At 47.4% G+C, this 20600-nt stretch overlaps 1 protein-coding gene across 1 annotated transcript; it reads left to right on the plus strand.

The window, feature by feature from the left end:
* The first annotated feature begins 2264 nt into the window (after positions 1-2264).
* On the plus strand, positions 2265-19423 carry tshz3a (teashirt zinc finger homeobox 3a). The gene is made up of 2 exons (XM_071900284.2): positions 2265-2585; positions 15157-19423. Exons 1-2 carry the CDS (start codon positions 2546-2548, stop codon positions 18477-18479), a joined length of 3363 nt encoding a protein of 1120 aa, XP_071756385.1. The 5' UTR covers positions 2265-2545; the 3' UTR covers positions 18480-19423.
* Positions 19424-20600: the final 1177 nt, after the last annotated feature.

Raw genomic sequence — 20600 nt, forward strand, 5'->3', positions numbered from 1 at the left:
CACACAAGAAAATCACATACAGTCCTGTGTAGAAAAAAAATCAGAATCATTTGGAAAAAGTCGCTCGCTTCCTGTAACAAGTTATATTGCTAGAAACAACGGAGTAGCGACGTCTGTGTGGATTTGCGTGGTTTAATTTTTTATCTTTTATTAAAACCTTAATACTTCACATTCAGTTTCACACCTTCTTCAGGAGAATAATATTAAATATCACAATCAATTTTCACATTTCACACTTTAAAGCATCTGAGATACAATTTGCATTTCACTAATTTAATGCATAATGTCCCTCTCCATGCTGTGCTCAATACAATACGCACAAGGTTGCATTCTTTAGACGTCGAGGGCTTTATGCGCAGAGCAAAGTAAGACAGACGCACAGCAGAGATAACTCCCCTTTACAGTGTGAGGTGGAGGCCATATACTATTTATGGGTTAATCGATACAGTAGCTGGATGACACCATGTCCCCGCTACTTTCTGTCATGACGATGGCTCACTAATTTTGGAGAGGCTGCTTTCCCCTCCTGCCTTCAGCCGGCTCCGAGACGGTTTAATTTGGCTGTAAAAATGCCAATCACCGGGTTACTTCTTGTTCCTGGGGGAGGTCATGATGGGGGTAAGTCCATGGGAGGAAATATATTCACATAGTTCTCTTAGAGACACTGCTAACCCCTGACATCCCATTTGGGTTGTAATTTCATGTTGTTAAAGTGACAGAGACCCAGCCTCTGTGCTGTTAGAGAGACGGAGGCAGGGGCAAGACCGGATCAGAGAGGCCTTTAATTCTTGTTCTCTGAGTGAGTATGTTTGTGTGGGTATGTGTGTGGGTGTGGGTGTGTGAGAGAGAGAGAGAGAGAGAGAGAGAGAGAGCATGAAAAGGCCTATATGTAGGAATATTATACAGTGTGTGTCAGTGACAGGGACAAAAAGTGTGAGTGTGTGTGTGTTTGCACATTTGCGTGTGAGAGAGAGAAAGAGAGCGGGTCCTTGACTATGTGCACACTCATATGTGTGTGTGAGTGTGTGTGTGTGTGTGTGTATGCAGCTCTCACACAGCATGTTTTGGTATCTGTATGTGTCTTCTGCTGGCAGGGGTCAGCACTCATCAGAGGCACAAGGGGAAACCAAGGACCATCCCATTCTCCAGAGATACCGCTGGCCAAAGAAAAGACAGGGAGCGGGTGAAAAATGAACACGACCATGTGATCATTACCTTGGCACTGAGACTTAACGCCTCTTCCTTGAACTGGCTTTGATCTCTACCTAATGTGGATATATGGAAGAAGTGCTGCTTTTACTGTGATGAAGGCTCACATTAAAGTGCTGCCATTAAATTAGCAAGAGAAGGGTATATCAAGTGTATGCATGTTGGGGAGTGAGTGTGGGTGTGTGTATGTGTATGTGTGTGTGTGTGTGTGTGTGTGTGTGTGTGTGTGTGTGGAGGGGGTTACAACAAATTTTCTTAAGAGTTTATATGAGAGCTTATTTTTGGCAACAAATAAAAATATAAAAATTTCAGCAGTAAGAATTGAACTGGTTCGCTACATTTGTAGCACTACTGCATATAATAATTATTGTTGTAAAAACATTTTACTTTTATACATGAAGGCTTACTCTGTCATTGCACAAAAACAAATATAATCATCAACCTGATCAAAACACTTATTGGATTAATTTTGATTATTAGGAATTTTGTGGATTTTGCATAAGAAGGAAATTTCTAGAACAATTAGCTGTGTCTGATAGTCATTATCACTAAACTAAAATGTAAGTTATAATCCCTTACAAAAAGAACTACAGTAATCCTATAGCACATTTTAGAAGGATACTATATAAATATCACAGCAAAACTCCAAGTCCATATACAGTAGAATGAATGGGAATATAGTAAGAGATTAAATTACAAAACAAGCAAAAACAAAAACAAGGCTATACTATAAACTCACTATACTGACACACTGCAACTCCCTCATAGTAGCATTACTGGAATATTATAGAGATCATTCGTCATAGGGAATGCGATACAGCAGGTTTGGTCAGTATTAGCACGCGGTGTGTAATAAGCAATAGCTCTATAATAACTCTCCGTGAATGTGATTCATACATGAAGAGCAGGGAGGCAGGAGGACTCCCATCCGCGGTGACCGCCCCTCTCTGAGAAGTAAAGAGTTAACGGAGCGGTGGGTTTGCCCATTCTCCTGCTGTGAGTGACGCGATCATCTCTCTTATCCCTCAACTTTGCCTGTTGCCAGACCAGGCAGCCGAGGTGGACGCTGACTATCACCACTGACAGTCTTACGCGATCTGACCACATTTCTCCCTCCCCTCCTCGTCTATTTCCCTTTTTTTTTCCGCTGACTTTTCCACACGCTTCTATTCCCCAACGATGATTTTTAGTTCTCCTTTCCATCGGACTCCCCGATGTTGTGTAGTCTACTACATGAAGGCGTGAATCTTTTGAGTAGAGGTGGATCTTCCCGGATACGGCGAGGGTATATTAAATAAAAAAAAAGAAGAGTTTCACGGAAATCCCCAAAATAAAAATGCCGAGGAGGAAACAAGAAGCGCCCAAGCGCGCAGCAGGTATGTGGATCTCACTATTATGTGCGTAGAAAAAGGTTTATTATGGTAAAGCTGCGGCTGTTACCTTTGTTTTGTAAAGCTCACTTTATAGTCACTGCATTTCCGTTTCCACTTTCTTTTTTTTTTTTCTCTAACGATGCGCTTTGCTACTCCTGCCTACTCTTGTTTTCCACCACCGAGACGAAATAGAAACTGTTGAGGCACATTTCAAACGAATGTATCAGGAATTACATTAGTAGACAATCATTTGTGATGTTGTGTTTTGCGTTTTTCGCTCTCCACGCTGTGTGTTTCGCTACAGCAGTCCTATCGGATGAGTTGGCTGCTGTAAACTTTCGCTTCCTATTGTTCCCAACTTGAATCCCGTATAGTTTACTGATCCCAACTGCCGTCTAAATGTACGTTTTAACAGCAAAACCCGCTGGGAAAAAACGGCGTTTCTTGTTTATGGCGAGTGCCCGAGGCGTGCCATAAGGGCGACTCGGGCTTTGTGCGCATTTGATCCGAGCGCATAACTTCTTTGCACTAGCGAAACAGGCCTACCTCTCCCCTTTTTTTCCTTTCTTGTGATAAGGTAAACAATTTGAGCGCAGACAAAGGGGTTTCGTGGACTGGAAGGAGCCATAATCGACAGTTGCCATGTCTGATTTGACGGTTGATTGATTGGCTGTCATGCGGCTTTGATCTGCTCCTTCCCGATTTGCATCAGAAAATCACTTCCCACCATGTGCTGCAGGCCCCTGACGTCACGTTTAAACCACTTTGAAAGGCCCTGTGTACTTTTTACTCTCTCTCTTTCTTTCTCTCTCTCTCTCTCTCTCTCTCTCTCTCTCTCTCTCTCTCTCTCTCTCTCTCTCTCTCTGATTCTCTGATGGTCAAGTGACTCACGAAAAAGTAAAAGAGGGGGGATAAAGTGGTTTCACAGTGAGACATTGCACACACATCCACAGAGACACACACAGACACACACACACACTTCCAGCAGAGAATATCACACTCCTATGTGCACATCCTCACTTGTTCTCTTTGAACACACACACACACACACACACACACACACACACACACACACACAGTGGGCCGAGGGGGCGGGAGGAGTGGGTTAGGGGTTGTAAAAGGAGCCGTGTGCTATGTAATGGAGGGGAGGAATGGGTTTGCTCTGTCAGACCGGGCCGTCACAACGGCTTTGTTTCATGTTTGATTTAATTGTCTCTCCCCTGACAGGCCCATTCATCAATGGCTTTAATGGTCAATCAGAGACAGGCTGAGTGAGTGCTCCCATTCTGTTTAGCCATAAGCTGGCCTGGGCTTTTATTTCATCAAAATGCCCCAGCCTAATGTACATGCTCACTGGCTCAGAGTGGCCGCGGGGAGCACATAAAGAATGACTGAAAGCTTTCTGATTTCAGATCAGCGAGAAGGATGTTTTTTTTTTTTGTTTTTTTTTTCATCTCCTCCTCCCTCTCCTCTCCTCTCTCCTCTCCTCTCTCCTCCCTTCCACATTGCTGTTTCTCTGTTGACGAAGGAGAATAAAAGGCTGTAATACGGATCGTTTTGTGTTTTTAGAAAACAACTTTTTTTCCCTGAAAGCATAATTCTTTGTTCATTCATTCATCTATTCATTTCTTCATTTTTTCATGCTCCCCTTCCACCCCCGTCAGTCAGCCCGTGCAGCTGCAAGTTATAAAGTTGTCAACTGTTCAGTGGCACACAAAGGGTGATGATGAATTGATTGCAGCACAGAGCATGGTGATAGAGAGAGCAAAGAAAAGGATGACAGATGATGGGCCTTGATTAGGGACTTAGGGGGAGAGTCAGCCCACTGCAACCTTGAGACTTGCATGAAAAATCTACCCCCCCCCCCCCCTTGCTCTCTCATTGTCTCCCAAACACACACTCTCTCCTCCAATTTCTCGCTCTCCCTCTTTCTTTCCTTCCTTCCCTTTCCTCTGGCTGAGAGGGTTTCTCTCTCTCTCTCCGCGGTAGAAAACTTGTTTTGCCTGCTTCATTAGCGTTGGTCCAATTAGCCGTGAGGCTGATGGAGTCCTGACAGCCCCTGTGATTGGAGATGACAAGCTCGGGGTGCCCGGCCCAATGAGGTTTGCCACCACTTTGATGTAATCAACTTGATATTACACAGAGCCGCTCGCCTTTGGTTGTGCTGTAACTCAATTTTCCGCTGCAGGTGACAAATGGGCCCGCGTACCTGGGTCAGGTCTGAGTGCTCTTAACAACCAAGGGCAGCTGGCCACGTAAACAGCCGAGCAAACATGAGAAAGAGACTCTCACAGCTGTGGAAATACAGGCCACCTTCCTGCGCGACTGGAGATCAGGCTCGCCGCAAGCCCAGGGCCCGAAGCTGCTGATACGCAGCTATGACTGTAGAAAGTTGAAATCCTCCACCTACTTAACAGGAAGTCAACATAGGCTTTACAGCATGTGGGTAAAGACGGGTCTATTTAGGTGGAATGTGAAGCCTATTAGCATGAATGTATGTACAGCATGTCTAGGGAATGCACGGCCTGTTGCTGTGGATGTGTTTACAGTATCCGGAGCTTGTTTCAGTGTGCTGCCCCTTCCAGGTATCATGTCTCCCGACCAGGCCATATAGTGAAATCCAGCCCCCCTTTGCTCTACTATAACCTGTGGTCCGGTCCATTTGTGTGTGAGAGAGCAGAGTACAGAAGTTTCTGTGTCACTTAGGGGCAGAGAGAGAGAAAGAGGGAGAGAGAAGGAGAGGGGTGGGGGAGTTTGTCTAGTTTGGACCGGGCTCCACAGCAACGGTCTCTTCTTTCTGCAGGGTCAGGATTATAGCTGCCAGGTCAGCTATGCCAGACTGGCAGCCATCACTCATGTGTGGGTGTGTGTGTTTGTGTGCGTGTGTGCATCAGTACGCTCGAATCAGTGTGCATCCGCTTTTGGATTTGTTGGGTTTGGATGTGTGTGTGTGTGTGTGTGTGTGTATCTGTGGTTTGGCTAGTGGTAGTGATGAAAGGAATTGCAACCATAGAGCACCTGATGGGGTAAGTCAGTCGCAGGCCATAATTCTCTGAACCCTGTAAGCCCTCCCACCTTGCCCAGTTTCACCTCCTCTTCCCTTCTCTCGCCCCTCTCCTCTCGTATATACAGCATATATACCAGCTCAGACTGGCATAGCGCACAAACACGCAGTGGAAACACTTACACTCGTAACAGCGAGACTAGTAAAGACCCACGCGTTTATAGCACACGTTGCAGACACATGCACACATGTTGTGACTGGGCTGTAAAAGCGCTAAGTGAAGTGAAGTAAGCCGTTTTTATTATATCTATCTGTCTTCCTGTTGTTTATGTGTGAAAAGTATGTCGTTACGGAAGCGGCGGGGGAGCGCGCGTTGGAACTTAATTGTTCAACAGACAAACTGACTGACTGAGTGGCGAGCTAAACAACAATAAGCCTCCATTGGCGTTGTTTGCAGGTGTGAGCGCGGCGAATGTTTTGGCGTTGCAGGCCCCGTTGCTAATGAAAGTCCTGTGGCTGGATTCCGGCGCGGTTGAGTCACGTCTGTGATCTATGTGTCTGATAAGTGCATACCTAATGAGGCTGTGAGCACCAGTGGAAGGGGAGGAGGAGGGCTGACAGAGTGTTTCCCACAGGTATTGACAGATGCCTTTTTGTTTTTGCCATAGGCCCTGACTCCATAAATCCTGCCTGTGTAATGATAACAATGCCACCCTGCCAACGAGTCAGTGAAAGAGAGAGAGAGAGAGAGAGAGGGTAAAGGGGGAGGAGGAGGTGGTGGTGGTGGTGGTGGAGGGGGGGTAATGAGGAGAAGAGCGGGGGCGGTGAAATGGGCCTTCTCTCCTTTTTAACACACACTTGGCAGATGTCAAGCCATAGGGTTGGGCTCCGGGAGAGAAAGAGGAGTGCAACTGCTGTAGTAGTGTCACAAATAGAAAACCGTTAGCCATCTACTCTTCTCTTTCTCTTTCTCTGACTGTTGAGTGTGCTTTCAGCTGAGGTTTTCAGCCGGGACTGCTGTCTGGGCAGTGAGTCGGAGGCTTTGTAAAAATAGTCCCACCGCTGTTGTGATAGATGCAGCTGCACTGTGGCGACAATTGGGGCAGGCTGGCTCCCTCCTACCCCCTCCACCACCCCTACCCACCACCCACCCCACCCACCTCCCCCCCTCCAGCCCCGCCACCCCTCCCAGAGGTAGAGAGCGTCAGAGCCTGGTGGGATGTGTGCTCTTTTCGGGAAACTGAGCCGCTCTGGTCTTCAGGGGTCCTGAAACCCAATCCAGGAGGAGAATAGCCTGGCCATGCCAGAGAGCCGATTTCCTTTTCAACAGAGTCATTTATCACTGACCCACCCTTCGCTTCTGACACGCTGACGTGTGTCATTTATCAAACAGGCTTTACCAGACACACAGAGAGGGGAGGTGGATAGGGGGCAGAGAGAGAGAGAGGGAGAGAGAGAGAGAGAGAGAAACAGAGGGGGAGAATGAAAGAGGAGAAAACTAGACAGAGAGGGGACTGAGAGAAACAAAGAGAAGGAGAGGAATGGGGAAAGAGGGGCAGAGTCAGTGGAGAGAGACAGAGAAATGGAGAGCTAGGAAAGGAGAATGCCGTGCGTGTGCGTGTGTATGAGACTTTTTCCAGGGAAGAGTGAGTTTGCCTGAAACCCTCGAGGAGAGGCGTTTGGGAGGGGAGATTTTTTCGAGATGACAGGCAGGATTGAGTTACATTGAGTTGTGTTTTGATGAGTGACAGAATGTTCTTCCATGACATGTCTCTAGATGTCTGTATGAAGGGGAGAAATCTGCTTTGTGAGTATACAAGTCGGTGAGTGTGTTGTTGTCGTTGCGCGCTCATAATGTATGCACGCCGAACACGCGCGGAGGTGTGTGTGCGCGCGTGTGCGTGCGGCCATATGGCGTCAGTGTTTAATGCTGTATGTGTGTGTCCGTGTGTGTGTGTGTGTGTGTGTGTGTGCGCTGCTCCCTGATGAGCGGGGCTGACAGGTATCACTCATGCAGCAGGCTGGCCTCTAAATGAACCCGAGCTGCTCTGCTCTCCCGTGGCCCTAACAGGCTCTCTCCAAGATGGATGCTTCTTTAAAAATCAGATTAATGATGGATACCAGGCTTATAGTGCCATTTATCATGGAGAATATTATTTAGGCCGGCCGTGTATGGCTGTAACTGGAGAGCCAGGACGAGAAGAAGCAGGGTGGAAGCCTTAGACAGACACTCACTGTGTGATGGATGGCTGAGCTCTCTCTCTGAGTGTTACTAGACACCAGCGCCACAGCAGTAGGCCATAATCAGATAGCCCAGGGATGTTTATCCCGCAACTACACTACCCAGATTGCTTTGCCTGGAGGGTAGCTTTATGAAAGGTATAGTCTGTCATTATTATCATCTTTAAAAAGTTAGTGGAATCATAAAAAAAAACCCTCATTTCTAGACATTGAAGGACACGTAAAAGCCTCAGAGGAGTTTATTGCAATTATACGTTATAAAATGATCTATTGGATCCAGTATAACTGACTGTAATGATTACCTAGAACTTTCCATTGAGCTTCGCCCAGAAGAGTCCCCAGTTCCACGTCATTCCCCAACAATCATGAATAAAAGAGTACAGTGAGAGGTCAAGGCAAGGCCAGCTCTGCTGCCGCTGCTGTGACTACAGAAGAGAGCGAAAAAACGGTTGTTTTGTTTTTGTCCTCCCCTTGTTCCCTCTCTCCTACCTCCTCCTCCTCCTACACACTGGTGTGATTTATGGTGGCCATCCATCTTCAGGCTGCGTCCATCACCTCCTCGTTGCTAGGCGATCATGGCAGCAGCTGTTTGTTGTGAGAGGGGTTTGGTCGTCCCACTCCCAGCCACAGCCCCTGACTTTATTCCCAGCTTCAGCCCCCATCCTATCCCCCAGACCCAATTTTAATCCCAGCTCCGAATGTAGCCCCAGCTTCAGCCCCAGCTATAGTCCTAGCTTCAGCCCCAACTATAGTCCCAGTCTCAGCCCAAACCCCAGTCCCAAATTTAATCCCAAATCCAAATGTAGTCCCAACTTCAGTCCCATTTCTACCTTTAGCCCCAACCTCATCTCCCAGCCCCAAATTTAATCCAAGCCTCAGCCCCAACCCTATTCCTCGGCCCTAGCCCTAGCTTCACCCCTAACACTAGCTTCATCCCTAGCCTCGGTCTAACCTTCTCCCCCAGTGTCCAGCTCCAGTCCCAGCAGAGCCTGGTGACCTGGGCCAGAGTCACACCATCGCCAGGAGGCCTCATTAATCTGAGGTCAGGGGAAAGAAAGAGCAGTTAAAAGATATGATCCATGGAGCTGAGCTGGAGGACTGCATCAGAGAGACAGAGAGAGAGGGAGAGATGGAGGAAAGGGGCCAAAGATGTGGGATAGTTTAGGGCAGTTTGACTGACTACATGTCATCAGACAAGATAGTCTTGATGCTGAATGTGGGACTGGAACACAGCCTTCCCACAGAGTAAATCCCCATGAAGCTTCTGGCCTTACTGCCCTTGGTTCTGCACCTGTGGAAGCTGCTTATGTTGGTTTTCCGTTTGTTTCCATTTTGTTCATCACTTATTGTGGCTGCGTCGAGTTCCAAACACTGGAATCGGGACTTTATGAGTCGGTCTCTTGCCCACCCGATAGCTGTTTATGTTAGAGTTAGTGAGGGAGACCTTTATATGTTTGTGGCTATTTTCATGTCAGATAAACGAGCGATTGTCAGGTCCTGAAGGTCTGTATGTTCAGCTGGCTCTTTGAGGTCCAGTCATAACACAACAATCAGCCGAGGGTTGGATCTACCCAGTGTCTGTCTTTGTTCGGGTGTGCGTCTGACTCTCTCTCTCTCTCTCTCTCTCTCTCGTTCTCTCTTTTCTCACCATGTGCACTGACAAGGTTCAGCCCTAAGCTTTGCCTGGGGCCAGAATGATCTCTCTGTTTTTCCCATCTCCCATAGCACACATCCTGCACTACAATCGGCGGACACAATGTATTCACAATGCCATCAGGGGGTAGAGAACACACACAAATAAAAAAATAAAAAAACCCAACTGACAATGACATCCATGATAGCTTGTATAAGCATAGTGTGTTTTGCAATGCTGTGTATGATAGCCGGTAAAGGCCCAAAACGTGAGCAGCACAAGATGGCCTTCTCTATTTGAAAAAGCGACTTATGTCAGGTCATGTTAATTTTTCAAATGACCACTGATCACCTGTTACATATTTTCTCGTGGGACTCTGAGCGGGCCTGTAAGGATCAAAGGGAACCGAGAGAGAACTAAGTTTGATTGAGTGCGTTGCTTTGACAAATGTGTACAGCAGAAAGGCATTTTAGGTATCTTACTGATCTGCTGGTATTTTGACAGAATGGGGCTGTTTTGGACTGAAATTATTCTAATCTATTTAAAGTGTTTTTGGCTGCTGGGAAACTTGAGAGAGTGAGTGGAAGTCGGTGGTTTGCGGTTTTTTGATTGAGACTGAGGTGACTTCCTGCCCTGCAGTGTTCTGGAGCCGTTTCCTGTCAGTAAGAGCCCCCCGCTGAGGGGCCGTGTTGGTTTAAGGGCGTCGGGGTCCAGTTAAAGTACTGTACACATGTCAGGGCTAAGAAACACTCGTCATGTTGTGACACAGTTTAACTCTCTCCTCTCGGGCCCGACCCTCCTGATCTGACTCAGAATATCCCCAACCGACGTGTGATCTAAAGGCCCTGGCATCTAAATTTAATCTCTTCTCCTCTGTTCCTCAACTGTTAGAACTTCTATAGGACTAAATCTCATGTTATGGAATGGTAATACTAGGATTACTTAAATTAGTAGCAACAATAGAGAGCGATCTCTTTGCTTCATTTTTTCCTCTTTTCTCCTTTGATTTTTTTTCCTTGATTGCCGTCATATCTTTTTTTTAAACTTTAGGTTAAGCTATATAGGACCACCCATGTAGACGACTTCCTCTCTCTGGTCGAATCCTTCCCTTTTAGCCCTTCTCCATGAATTCCTGTTGTTGTTCCTCGGTACAGTTCTCTGTGCATACAAGTGGTAAAAAAAGACACGGGCAAACTACGAAATCCAGTTGGTAAACAACAAGGCAAACAACCGCCCATATAGACGGCCAAAACATTATTTTCACAACAGCAATCATTTATGTTTTATTTTCTTAAAGACCCTGTTATGATGTAACGCAAGTCTGATACTACTTATTCCTCTCTTCTCTCTGCACAGTATACTGTAATGTGCACTGTGAATTTACATCATACAGGTTTACATCAGCTTAGAAAAAAACGTGGGCAAAGACCATTTTTGGAGATTATTTCACATTTTAAAATACAGTGGGTTTAAATAGGTTCACCCTCCACTACATCCTTACAGGATACTTTGAGGAAAAAAAGACAGAGGTACGTTTTTTATTCCATAATATACAGACATCTGCTGTCTGCGCAGCATCTTTTTTTAGCATAGAAGGCACAGAGGAAACATTGTACTCATGATAACCGTACAAAGGACGTACCTTTTTTATATCACTACGCCTGTGGCAAGGTTGTACCTTTTTTTTTTTTTTTTTTTTTTTTTTTCTCTGAGAGCATGCGGCCATTGGTGTTGGAGAGGCAGACTCAGGTAGAGTTTTAATGACACATCCTGTTTACCCCGCTGCTGTTGGGTGTGATCTGGCTGCCAGACTGTTTCCCCAGCTGTGGAGGCCAGACCAGGAACATGCACTCAGGTCATCAAGGGGCTGAGTCAAGGAGGGGGGGTGCAGGACTCAGTCGTAGCTCGATGAAGAGGCATTACACTGCGCCTTCACAAATTCCCATCCACTAAAAATATATATTTAAATATATATATGCCAAGTCAACTGTTGTTTCAACAGAAATAATCTTGGAAGTATAGGAGTGCAAAGCTTTCTACTTCAGAGACAGATGATTGATTTTTTTTTCTCTTTGTCTCAGTATAATCACTTGTGCGTATGATGCCCATTTACAAAAAAACAAAAACAGACAATGCTTTTAACTACACTTGAAGAGGAATAACCCGTGGGATAGAAGGAGGGAGACGGAGAGAGACACTGAAAGGCTTTGGTTTACAGCCACAGCACCTTCCTGCTTAATCACCCCCTGTCCCTGCCCTGTCTGTTGTTCCTGATCGTCAGAGCAGCACTGCAGTATTTCTATCAGATGATCTCTCCCTCCTCGTCTGCGGCCCTTATGTTTATGAAAATGATACTCCACAGGAATGCCTCCTGCATGCCAAGATGTCACTGTCTTTCCTCATCGCTTGCATGTACGTGTGTGTTTGTGTGTGTCTGTGTTTGTGTGTGTGTGTGAGTGAGTGGAAAGGTGGTGTCATAACTGACTGACTGGCTTTATTTATAATTACGTGGGGGTGTATTTGAGGTTGTGTGTGTTTAGGCGGAATGTGTCTTTCTGCATGTGAGGCATATATTTTCGGCAGTTCGTGTGTGTGTGTGTATGTGTTATTGCTATTTCGGTGCGAGGCGTGACTGAGATGTTGACTGTGTGAAAGTAAGTGTACCTCCTAGCTTTCTAATCCCCTCCCAGGAATCATTCAGGAACCTAATGATTCTTGTCTTTCCTCTACATGGCATTGGCTCACTTTATCATTACAAGAACACACACACTCTCTCTTTCTCACTCCCACTCTCTCACACACACACCCACACACATATTATCAGGGAAATGCATACATTGGCTCTACACCATATGCCTAGATATTAGTTAAGACCGCATCCGAGAGTATTGTTGTATTCATAATCCTCATTCTTTTTTTTTTTTTTACTCTGAGGGAGCCTCTATACTCCCATCACCTTTTATTAGCTTGATAAATCACCTCTGTTGTCAGTCAAGCCAGGGAGAATAATTGGATGTGGTTGTCGCCCTGTGTGATGGATTATCAGTCATTGGGGATTAAATTAACAGATAGTGCTCAGACGTAATGGTTTTTGTTTTGCATTTTAAATTGCCTGGGAGCACCGCTAGACTCTCTAGGTTTTTATAGCTGGTCCTCTTGGACTTCTCTCTCTCCCCCTCTCTGCTTCATTGTCTCGGCGCTATCTAGGCTTAATGACAAATGAACAATAACCTATAGGGCCGCAGCTCTATTAGGATGAAATGTAGAACATTCACTACCCAAGTTAAGCCGCAGAGAGAGAGAGAGAGCCTGGGAAGACTTAAGAAAGCGATAGCATGACATGAAATTGGATATAGCAATAATTTGATGAAATGTCTACTAGGCGATGTGGAGAAATATGTGGAATATTTTCGTGATTGTCGAGGAAGGGAAAGGTGACCTGACAACTTAGTCAAGCAGTGCGCCAGGCTCGTCTGATGCAAGCTGACATCTGTGACTAGCTGGTCAGGACGCAAACACATTAACCACCTCATCCTGACTGGATTTCCTCTTTCAAAGGAGACTCAGACCTTCCAGAGGAGAAGGGGAGAGAGGGTAAAGAGAAAGGAATGAGGGCGTGGGCAGTAGATTGTGCATTGGTAGCGGTGAGATATCCCTTGCGTGTTTGCCCGAGCGTGAGCGATTTACCTCCTTGCCCGCCCCTATTCCGTCCTCCCAGACCCCCCCCCCCGCCCCCTGCTCCCCCCCTCCCACTTCCACATTATCATAATTGTGTCCAGAACATGAGGGGCCGGGGAAGTGATCATGTCATTTTATTTACACCCTGCTTGGCCCCTTTTACAAACGACATGCCACTGACTGCCAAGCGGACTGGGGCCCGACGACATCTTTTGATCAGGGCTGTCGGGGCCTATCAGCGGAGAATGGCAGGTAATGGATACCCAGTGACAAACCAAATCTCCGGGAGGATGGAGAGTGGGCCGCACCTGCCAGGTCTCCATTAGGCTGGCCTCTCAGTGGGGCTGCCTGCTGACTCTGCCCCCAGGGCCCAAATCAGACCAGCGCCAGCCGCACGGCCGCCTGGAGATTGGCTGTTAGCACTGGAAATGGGAGTTATTTCAGCTATGACATTTTTGTTTAGACTGGACGTGTGTGCGTGTGGGGTGGGGGTGAAGGATTTAGCCACTGCATGTGTGCGTGTGTGTGTATGTGTGCCAGTTTGTTTGTGTGTCCACATGCACCCCTAGTTTTTTGATTGTTTTTTGTGTGTATGTTGTGTGGGTGCCCATAACATTAAAGTCTTTACCCGCAGCTCCTTCCTGTGGTATTTGTCATAAGTCTACAAGATTGTGCAAACGGCCTCAGACCAGTCCACAATCCATCTGCTGTTTCAGAGCTAATTTGTTTTTCCTAAAGTTGAGCGTTTTGCGGAGTGAAGCGGACAGCAAGTGAAGGAGCACAATGTGGGAGGGTGCTGGTGACGTGGCCTGACCGTAGAAACGCGTGTCCCACTTAACCGTGTCACAGTGACAGTGGTGATCGGGGGGGCGGGGGGGGCTTGCCACCACAGGAGACACAGGAGTCGTTCTCAGAGGACAGCAGAGGGTGTGTGTGTGTGTGTGTGTGTGTGTGTGGTGTGAGGGTTCAGTGCCTTCTGAGATCCGTCAGAACCAGGCACTGGCCCAGCAGGACACCTTCCTCGCTCTTTTTACACACAAGCACAAGCACACACACACTTGTCACCTGTCTCGAGGTGAGCAGTGGGCGGCCACATGCAAAGTGACAGGTCGCTTATGCGTCGCCGTCCTCTTCACAATCCTCACTCACACCTTGTTCTCTCTTTATCCCTCTCTTCTCTCCGTCCCACCCTTTTCTTTGTCTCTTTTTTGCTTCTTTGATGAGGTGTGTGTAATGCCTCGGTGACATGTTTGCATGACATCTAGCACCTGTTAGGACCATTGGGATTTGCGTAAAAAAAAAAGGCAGCTTGAACTCGCAGTATCTACCGCCCTAACACATATGATGAAACTAATGAACTCACTTCAGTCTCGATGACATTGAGGGATGTCTATCCAACATGCGAATATTTTCATCAACATAATTCTGACATCCCTTTCTTGTAAGGAGTGCCGATATGCTGTGTGTGTGTGTGTGTGTGTGTGTGTGTGTGTGTGTGTGTGTGTGTGTGTGTATCCAGAGAAGAGGCAGATGAAGAGGCGTCAGACATATTAACTGACAGATGGAGGTTGATCCAACTCATTTATTACCCCAGAGGAGAATGCCACAGCGAGATTGGGCTTCATTAATTTCAGATTTAGTTTTCATTTCAAGCTGTTGCGCCCTGAGATAAATAAAATGGCGCATTATGTTTTTGCCAAGATATTTCTTTTTTGTTTTCCTCCAATAGAAGGAGTGAAAAGAGGGGAGGCATAAGTTCCGTGTGGCTGGGGTAGTATATAAATACAGGCTCGCCTAGAGGAAAATAACACCTCAACGGTTGATGAGGTGAAATGGGATGACTGTAATTTCTCAGCTCAGCTTTAAAGGCTCCCACACAGATGGCTCATTTATCCCTGGGAGTCCTCGGGCACACATAGCAGGGAAACTTTTTCTTCAGTTATTCTAACATAGCGTGTTCACTCCCTGCAATTTAACTCATCTCTTTCTTTCTCTCTTTGTCTCCATTTTCCTTGCAGCCTATTCTCCTGAGGAGCTGACGGAGCAAACTGTGGAGGATGAGGAGGCGGAAGCGGAGGACCTGGCCTCGGTCCCTCAGGATGACCTTCCCATGAAAGACGAGTTTGTGGAGCACGGCATTGGGCCTGCCAAGGAGCCCGCATGTGACCAGGAATCGGCTGGGGCCGCAGAGCTCTCGGGACAAGAGATGGACAGCGAGTCACATGTGAGCGAGGCGAGCGACCGTCTGTCAGACTTTGAGAGCCCCTCTAGGAAAGCGGAGGGCAGCTTGGCCACAGCACCTCTAAATGGTGGCACAGAGACACCCCCCATAGGCATGGACACCCTGGAACAAATGAAGGTTATCTACTCGAGCTTCCTGACCAGCCCCTTCTGGTCACCTCTGAACTTTAATCCCACACCGACACCGACACAGGCGCAGCCCCCGGCTCCTGCTGAGAAGCCGGCTCGCAGCAACAGCACTAGTAGCAGTAGTAGCTGCAGCAGCAGTAGCTATGACTGGCACCAGTCTGCAGTAGCAAAGACACTACAACAGCATCCTCCCCAGAGCCGCCACCCTGCTCCGTCTGAGCCCAGCCTCTTTAGTACAGTCCAGCTCCACAGGCAAAACCCAAGGCTGTTTGGCTCCATCTTCACTGGTGCCAGTAAGTTCCGCTGTAAGGGCTGCAGTGCTGCCTACGACACCCTGGTGGAGCTGACGGTTCACATGAACGATACAGGCCACTACCGTGACGACAACCAGGACAGGGCCGGCAGCGGCTCCAAGCGCTGGTCCAAGCCCCGTAAGCGGTCCCTGCTGGAGATGGAGGGGAAGGAGGATGCCCAGAAAGTTCTGAAATGCATGTATTGTGGCCACTCCTTCGAGTCCCTCCAGGACCTCAGTGTCCACATGATCAAGACCAAACACTACCAGAAAGTGCCTCTGAAGGAGCCCATGGCCCCTGTGGCAGCCAAAATCATGTCCTCCAAGAAAAGGGGACTTGTGGGGATGGACCTCACTGCCTCCCCACGTTCTAGAGAAGGGACCCCCAAAGTTAGGCACCCACAAGCAGACCTGAGTGAACCCTCACAGAAAGCTTCCTCCAACCCCTACACCACCCCTAACAACCGCTACGGCCACCAGAATGGTGCTAGCTATGCTTGGCAGTTTGAGTCCAACAAATTCCAGATCCTCAAGTGTATGGAGTGTGGGAGCTCCCATAACACACTGCAGGAACTGAGAACCCACATGATGGTGACAGGACACTTCCTGAGGGTGACCAGCTCTGTAGGGAAGAGAGTCAAGCCCCTTCCCGAGGCCACCTCTCCCAGCCCTGCGAGGGTCACCACCCCTACTGAAGAGAGGGTGCAGTCTGTCCCACTCGCCCCCTCCACCTTCTCTCCTCCACCACTTCCTACCACCACAACTCCCCCCGCCGCCTCCCCTCCCCTCAAAGAGATCAAAAAGGAGGAGGTTGAGGAGGAGTGCACTACGGGAGATGCTGTCAGAAATGAAAAGCAGGCGGCAAATGGAGACGAAATGGAGGAGGATGCTGAGAAGGAGGAAAAGTTTGACGTCTCAAAGTATAACTATCTGACTGAAGAGGACCTGAAGGAGAGCCCTAAAGGAGGCTTGGACATCCTCAAATCCCTGGAGAATACTGTGACGTCAGCCATCAACAAGGCCCAGAGCGGGAATCCCAGCTGGGGGGGCTACCCTAGCATCCATGCGGCCTACCAGTTCCCCAATGCCCTCAAGCTCCCCCAGGGCAGCATGGAGAAGAACTCCCCAATGAAGTTCATGTTCAGTGGAGGGGATGGAGTTCTATCCTCCCTCGCTAAGAACCAGCCCCTCATCTCCCCACCCCTTACCCAGTCCTCCCCCCTCCCCAACAACAACTTCCAGGCGATGGAGGATTTAGTGAAAAAAGTGACTGAGAAAGTAGCCAAAGTGGAGCAAAGGGTGAGGCAGTTGTCTCCTAAGAGAGAGGCACGTCTCTCCCCCTGTAGCAGTGAAGCTGCAGAATCAACTAAAGGAGAAGAAGCTGACTCACCTCGAGAATGGAGGGCAGTAACCCCAGCCAATAGCGACAGGGGAAGCCATAGCGACAGGGCGTCCCCGGCAACAGAACCCAAGAGAGAGACAGCCGTCAAATCCCCGCTGGTCTCCGCTCTGAGATGCAGCACCGCCATCATCACTGGCCACCCTCCTCCAGAGCAGCCCTTTGTCAACCCTCTAAGTGCTCTTCAGTCGGTAATGAACATTCATCTGGGGAAAGCAGCCAAGCCTTCTTTGCCAAACCAAGATCCACTGAGCCTCCTCTCCAGGCTGAGCCAGAGCATGGCTGAGAGGGCTGCTGTGGCTGCTCCTCCCACACAGACCAAAAAGTCTGAAACTGTGGTAAACCATAGTTTTTGCCAGCCCAGTGATGACCAGCCTATGGACCTGACAAAAGGGAAGAGTGATAGAAGGGGCTCTATAGGCTCCGCCCCCCTGACCCCCTCATCCACAGCCTCTTCCATCTCCCCCTCCTCTCTTGTAACCCCTGCTAAGCTAACAGTGGTCTCTCCCTACACATCCAGCAGCCCTCTACATGAGAACGCATTGTCTGATATCTCAGACATGTTGAGGAACCTGACACAGTCCCACCATGTCCCAAAGCCTCCCTCACGGTCCCGGATCACAGACAGGGCCGAGGTGGTGGGCTCTACCCCAGAGGATGCTGAGGGGTCCGTTCACGGCCACAAACGCAAGGGCCGCCATTCCAACTGGAACCCCCAGCACCTGCTGCTTCTGCAGGCCCAGTTTGCCTCTAGCCTGAGGCAGACATCAGAGGGGAAGTACATCATCAATGACCTTAGCCCACAGGAAAGGATGCATGTGTCCCGTTTCACAGGCCTGTCCATGACCACCATCAGCCACTGGCTGGCTAATGTCAAGTACCAGCTAAGGAGAACTGGCAGAACCAAGTTCCTCAAGAACCTGGATTCCGGTCAGCCCATATTCTACTGCAGTGACTGTGCCTCGCAGATCCGAACCCCAGCAGCATATATATGCCACCTGGAGGCCCACCTGGGGTTCAGAATTAGGGACCTGGCCAAGCTGTCCCCCAAACAGACTGTTAGGGACTCCCAGACTCTGACTGAGAAACTAGTGCCCCTGGAGTCCTTCCTCTCTCCACAATCACAAGATGACTGCAGTAGTAATGGGGCAGTGTACCGCTGCCAGCTCTGCGTTCGTAAATTTGCCAGTAAGCACGCCATCAAGCTCCACCTCAGCAAGAGCCATGGGAAGTCTCCAGAGGACCATCTGCTGTATGTGTGCGAACTGGAGAAACACTAAATAACTCTCAGCAGTGGACATACTGGAAAACATATGTAGAATGACTGTTAAAGACAAAAAATAAAAACAGAGAATATTTGAAAAGTGTGATAATGCACAAAGATGCCATGAGCTACTGTTAAAAATGTCAGCACAAGGTGTTTACATCTATTTGGCCTATAAACGTTTCTGATTTCTCTGCATTTCAAAAGACATTTATTTCACGTCAAGGGTGTTTCAAAATGTACTGTAGGTCAAAGATATTCAGCCCATTAAGGGATAGTTAAGCAGAAAGAGTCATTGGTTTTCGTTGTTACCCTCACTATGTACACTATCAGTAAGGAAACAAACATCAAAGGACATATTTTCATGATCATGGTGAATCTTTTGACTAGAAGGTCAGCTAGTAACTTGAAATGTATCAATTTTATCGTATTTATTTTCTATTTTTGTGAGTTTGGTTTTGATTTGCTGGTAGACTGCATGTTCAACAAGTTTAACTGTTAAGTTTGTACAGTCCTGTCCAGATTTTAAAAATGCCCTTTGAAATTGGTCAACTTTATAACACTTAAAAAACAGCCAAATGCCTGGGAAAGCTCCTTAGAAGAATCTGCCAAACAGCAAGACAATTTCATCACCTGTTTGTATAGTTTTCTCTGTACAGCTTATTGATTTTCTTGCTGATTGTAAAAGCTGCCTTGTTCTTTATCATTGAGTGAGGGGCACTTAAAATCCAGGTCTGTGTAAAAATGTACATACAGTATATAAGCTTACAACTTGCTGTTTAAATTATGCATACTTGTTATATTTCCTAATTTAAGAGGACTATGACTATCCACTGGTGCAGAGCCTTTGAAGAAGACAAAAATGACATTGTTTTGCACAATAGTTTTATAAATGTTATTTGATAAAAAACAATACAAATATGTTAATGCCTTGTGCTTCTATGATTAAATTGACTTAACTGCTGCATAAAACCACTGTGTTTTTTTTTATATTTCCCAACCAGAGAAATGCACGCTTCCATTACTCACATGAAATATGGCTGGGCTAACCTTTTGTTTATTTTCTTTTAATTCCAACCCAGACAGATGAAGTTTTTAGGTCAGGGTTTGTGATGAGTCTTCAATAGAGAAAGAGGGAAGCATTTCAAGAAGCAATATTTCAAAGCAGTTTGATAACTCTGACTAACTCTAGAAAATTGTTTTAATTCATGAAGAGAGATAACTGGCACATCACAGCTTTATCCAAAATGTAATATCCAAAATGTTATCATTGTATCTAATTTATTTTATCAGCACAGAAAAATCATGCTTCTTTGGAAAAAAAACATACCCCTCCCAGTTCCTGTCAGTGACAATCCCACAATATTATGACTAAGCATGTACAAATCAGCTGACACATTCCTACAATCACCACAAGCCTACATCTGCAGAAACACTATGAACTGAACTGATGAACCCTCAGCTTTTTGTCTGCGTCGCTGTCTTCACAGCCACAGTTTGTCTAGATATTCCTGGCGATTTCTGTGTCGGCGCGTTATAGCACGGTGGACTCGAGAGGAGCGAGCGGTGCCACTGCCTGCAAGGCGTCTGGCAGGTGGTGTGTGCTGCATGTAAACCACCAGATGTTTCTGAAACGAGCCACTGGAGGAGGAGGAGGAGGCGGAGGAGGAGGAGGCAGGCTGCAACAGCAGGCGGAGTGGGCTGATTACCACGGGGGCTTGGATGCCATCAGGAGCCCTGGGCACAGACAGCAGATCTGGCACACACCTGGACTCCAAGACTGTCCCTTGGAAAAAATAAAGCGGGGCCTATATACGCGCGCTGAGACGAGCTGACAGTGGTGCAGAATGCACAGACAGGTGCTATTCCCCCAAAGCAGGCCTTTGGATCTAACAATATTACTGGCAGGTGTTGATGCTATCAGACTAGTCACTATTCAGGCTCAGTGCCATGTAATGAGAAATGTTGATATCCTTTTAAATTTAACGAGAAGGGTATTTTGATTTTTTTTAGTCAGTGTGCATGACGTAGGCCTACCCCATTACACACACACACACACACACACACACACACACACACATTTACTTGACAGATTTGGTACCATCTACCTTTGTCTTATTTGAAGATGCCTGGGGAC

Source organism: Centroberyx gerrardi, chromosome 4 (assembly GCF_048128805.1).
Source record: "Centroberyx gerrardi isolate f3 chromosome 4, fCenGer3.hap1.cur.20231027, whole genome shotgun sequence".
NCBI classification, from domain to species: Eukaryota; Metazoa; Chordata; class Actinopteri; order Beryciformes; family Berycidae; genus Centroberyx; species Centroberyx gerrardi.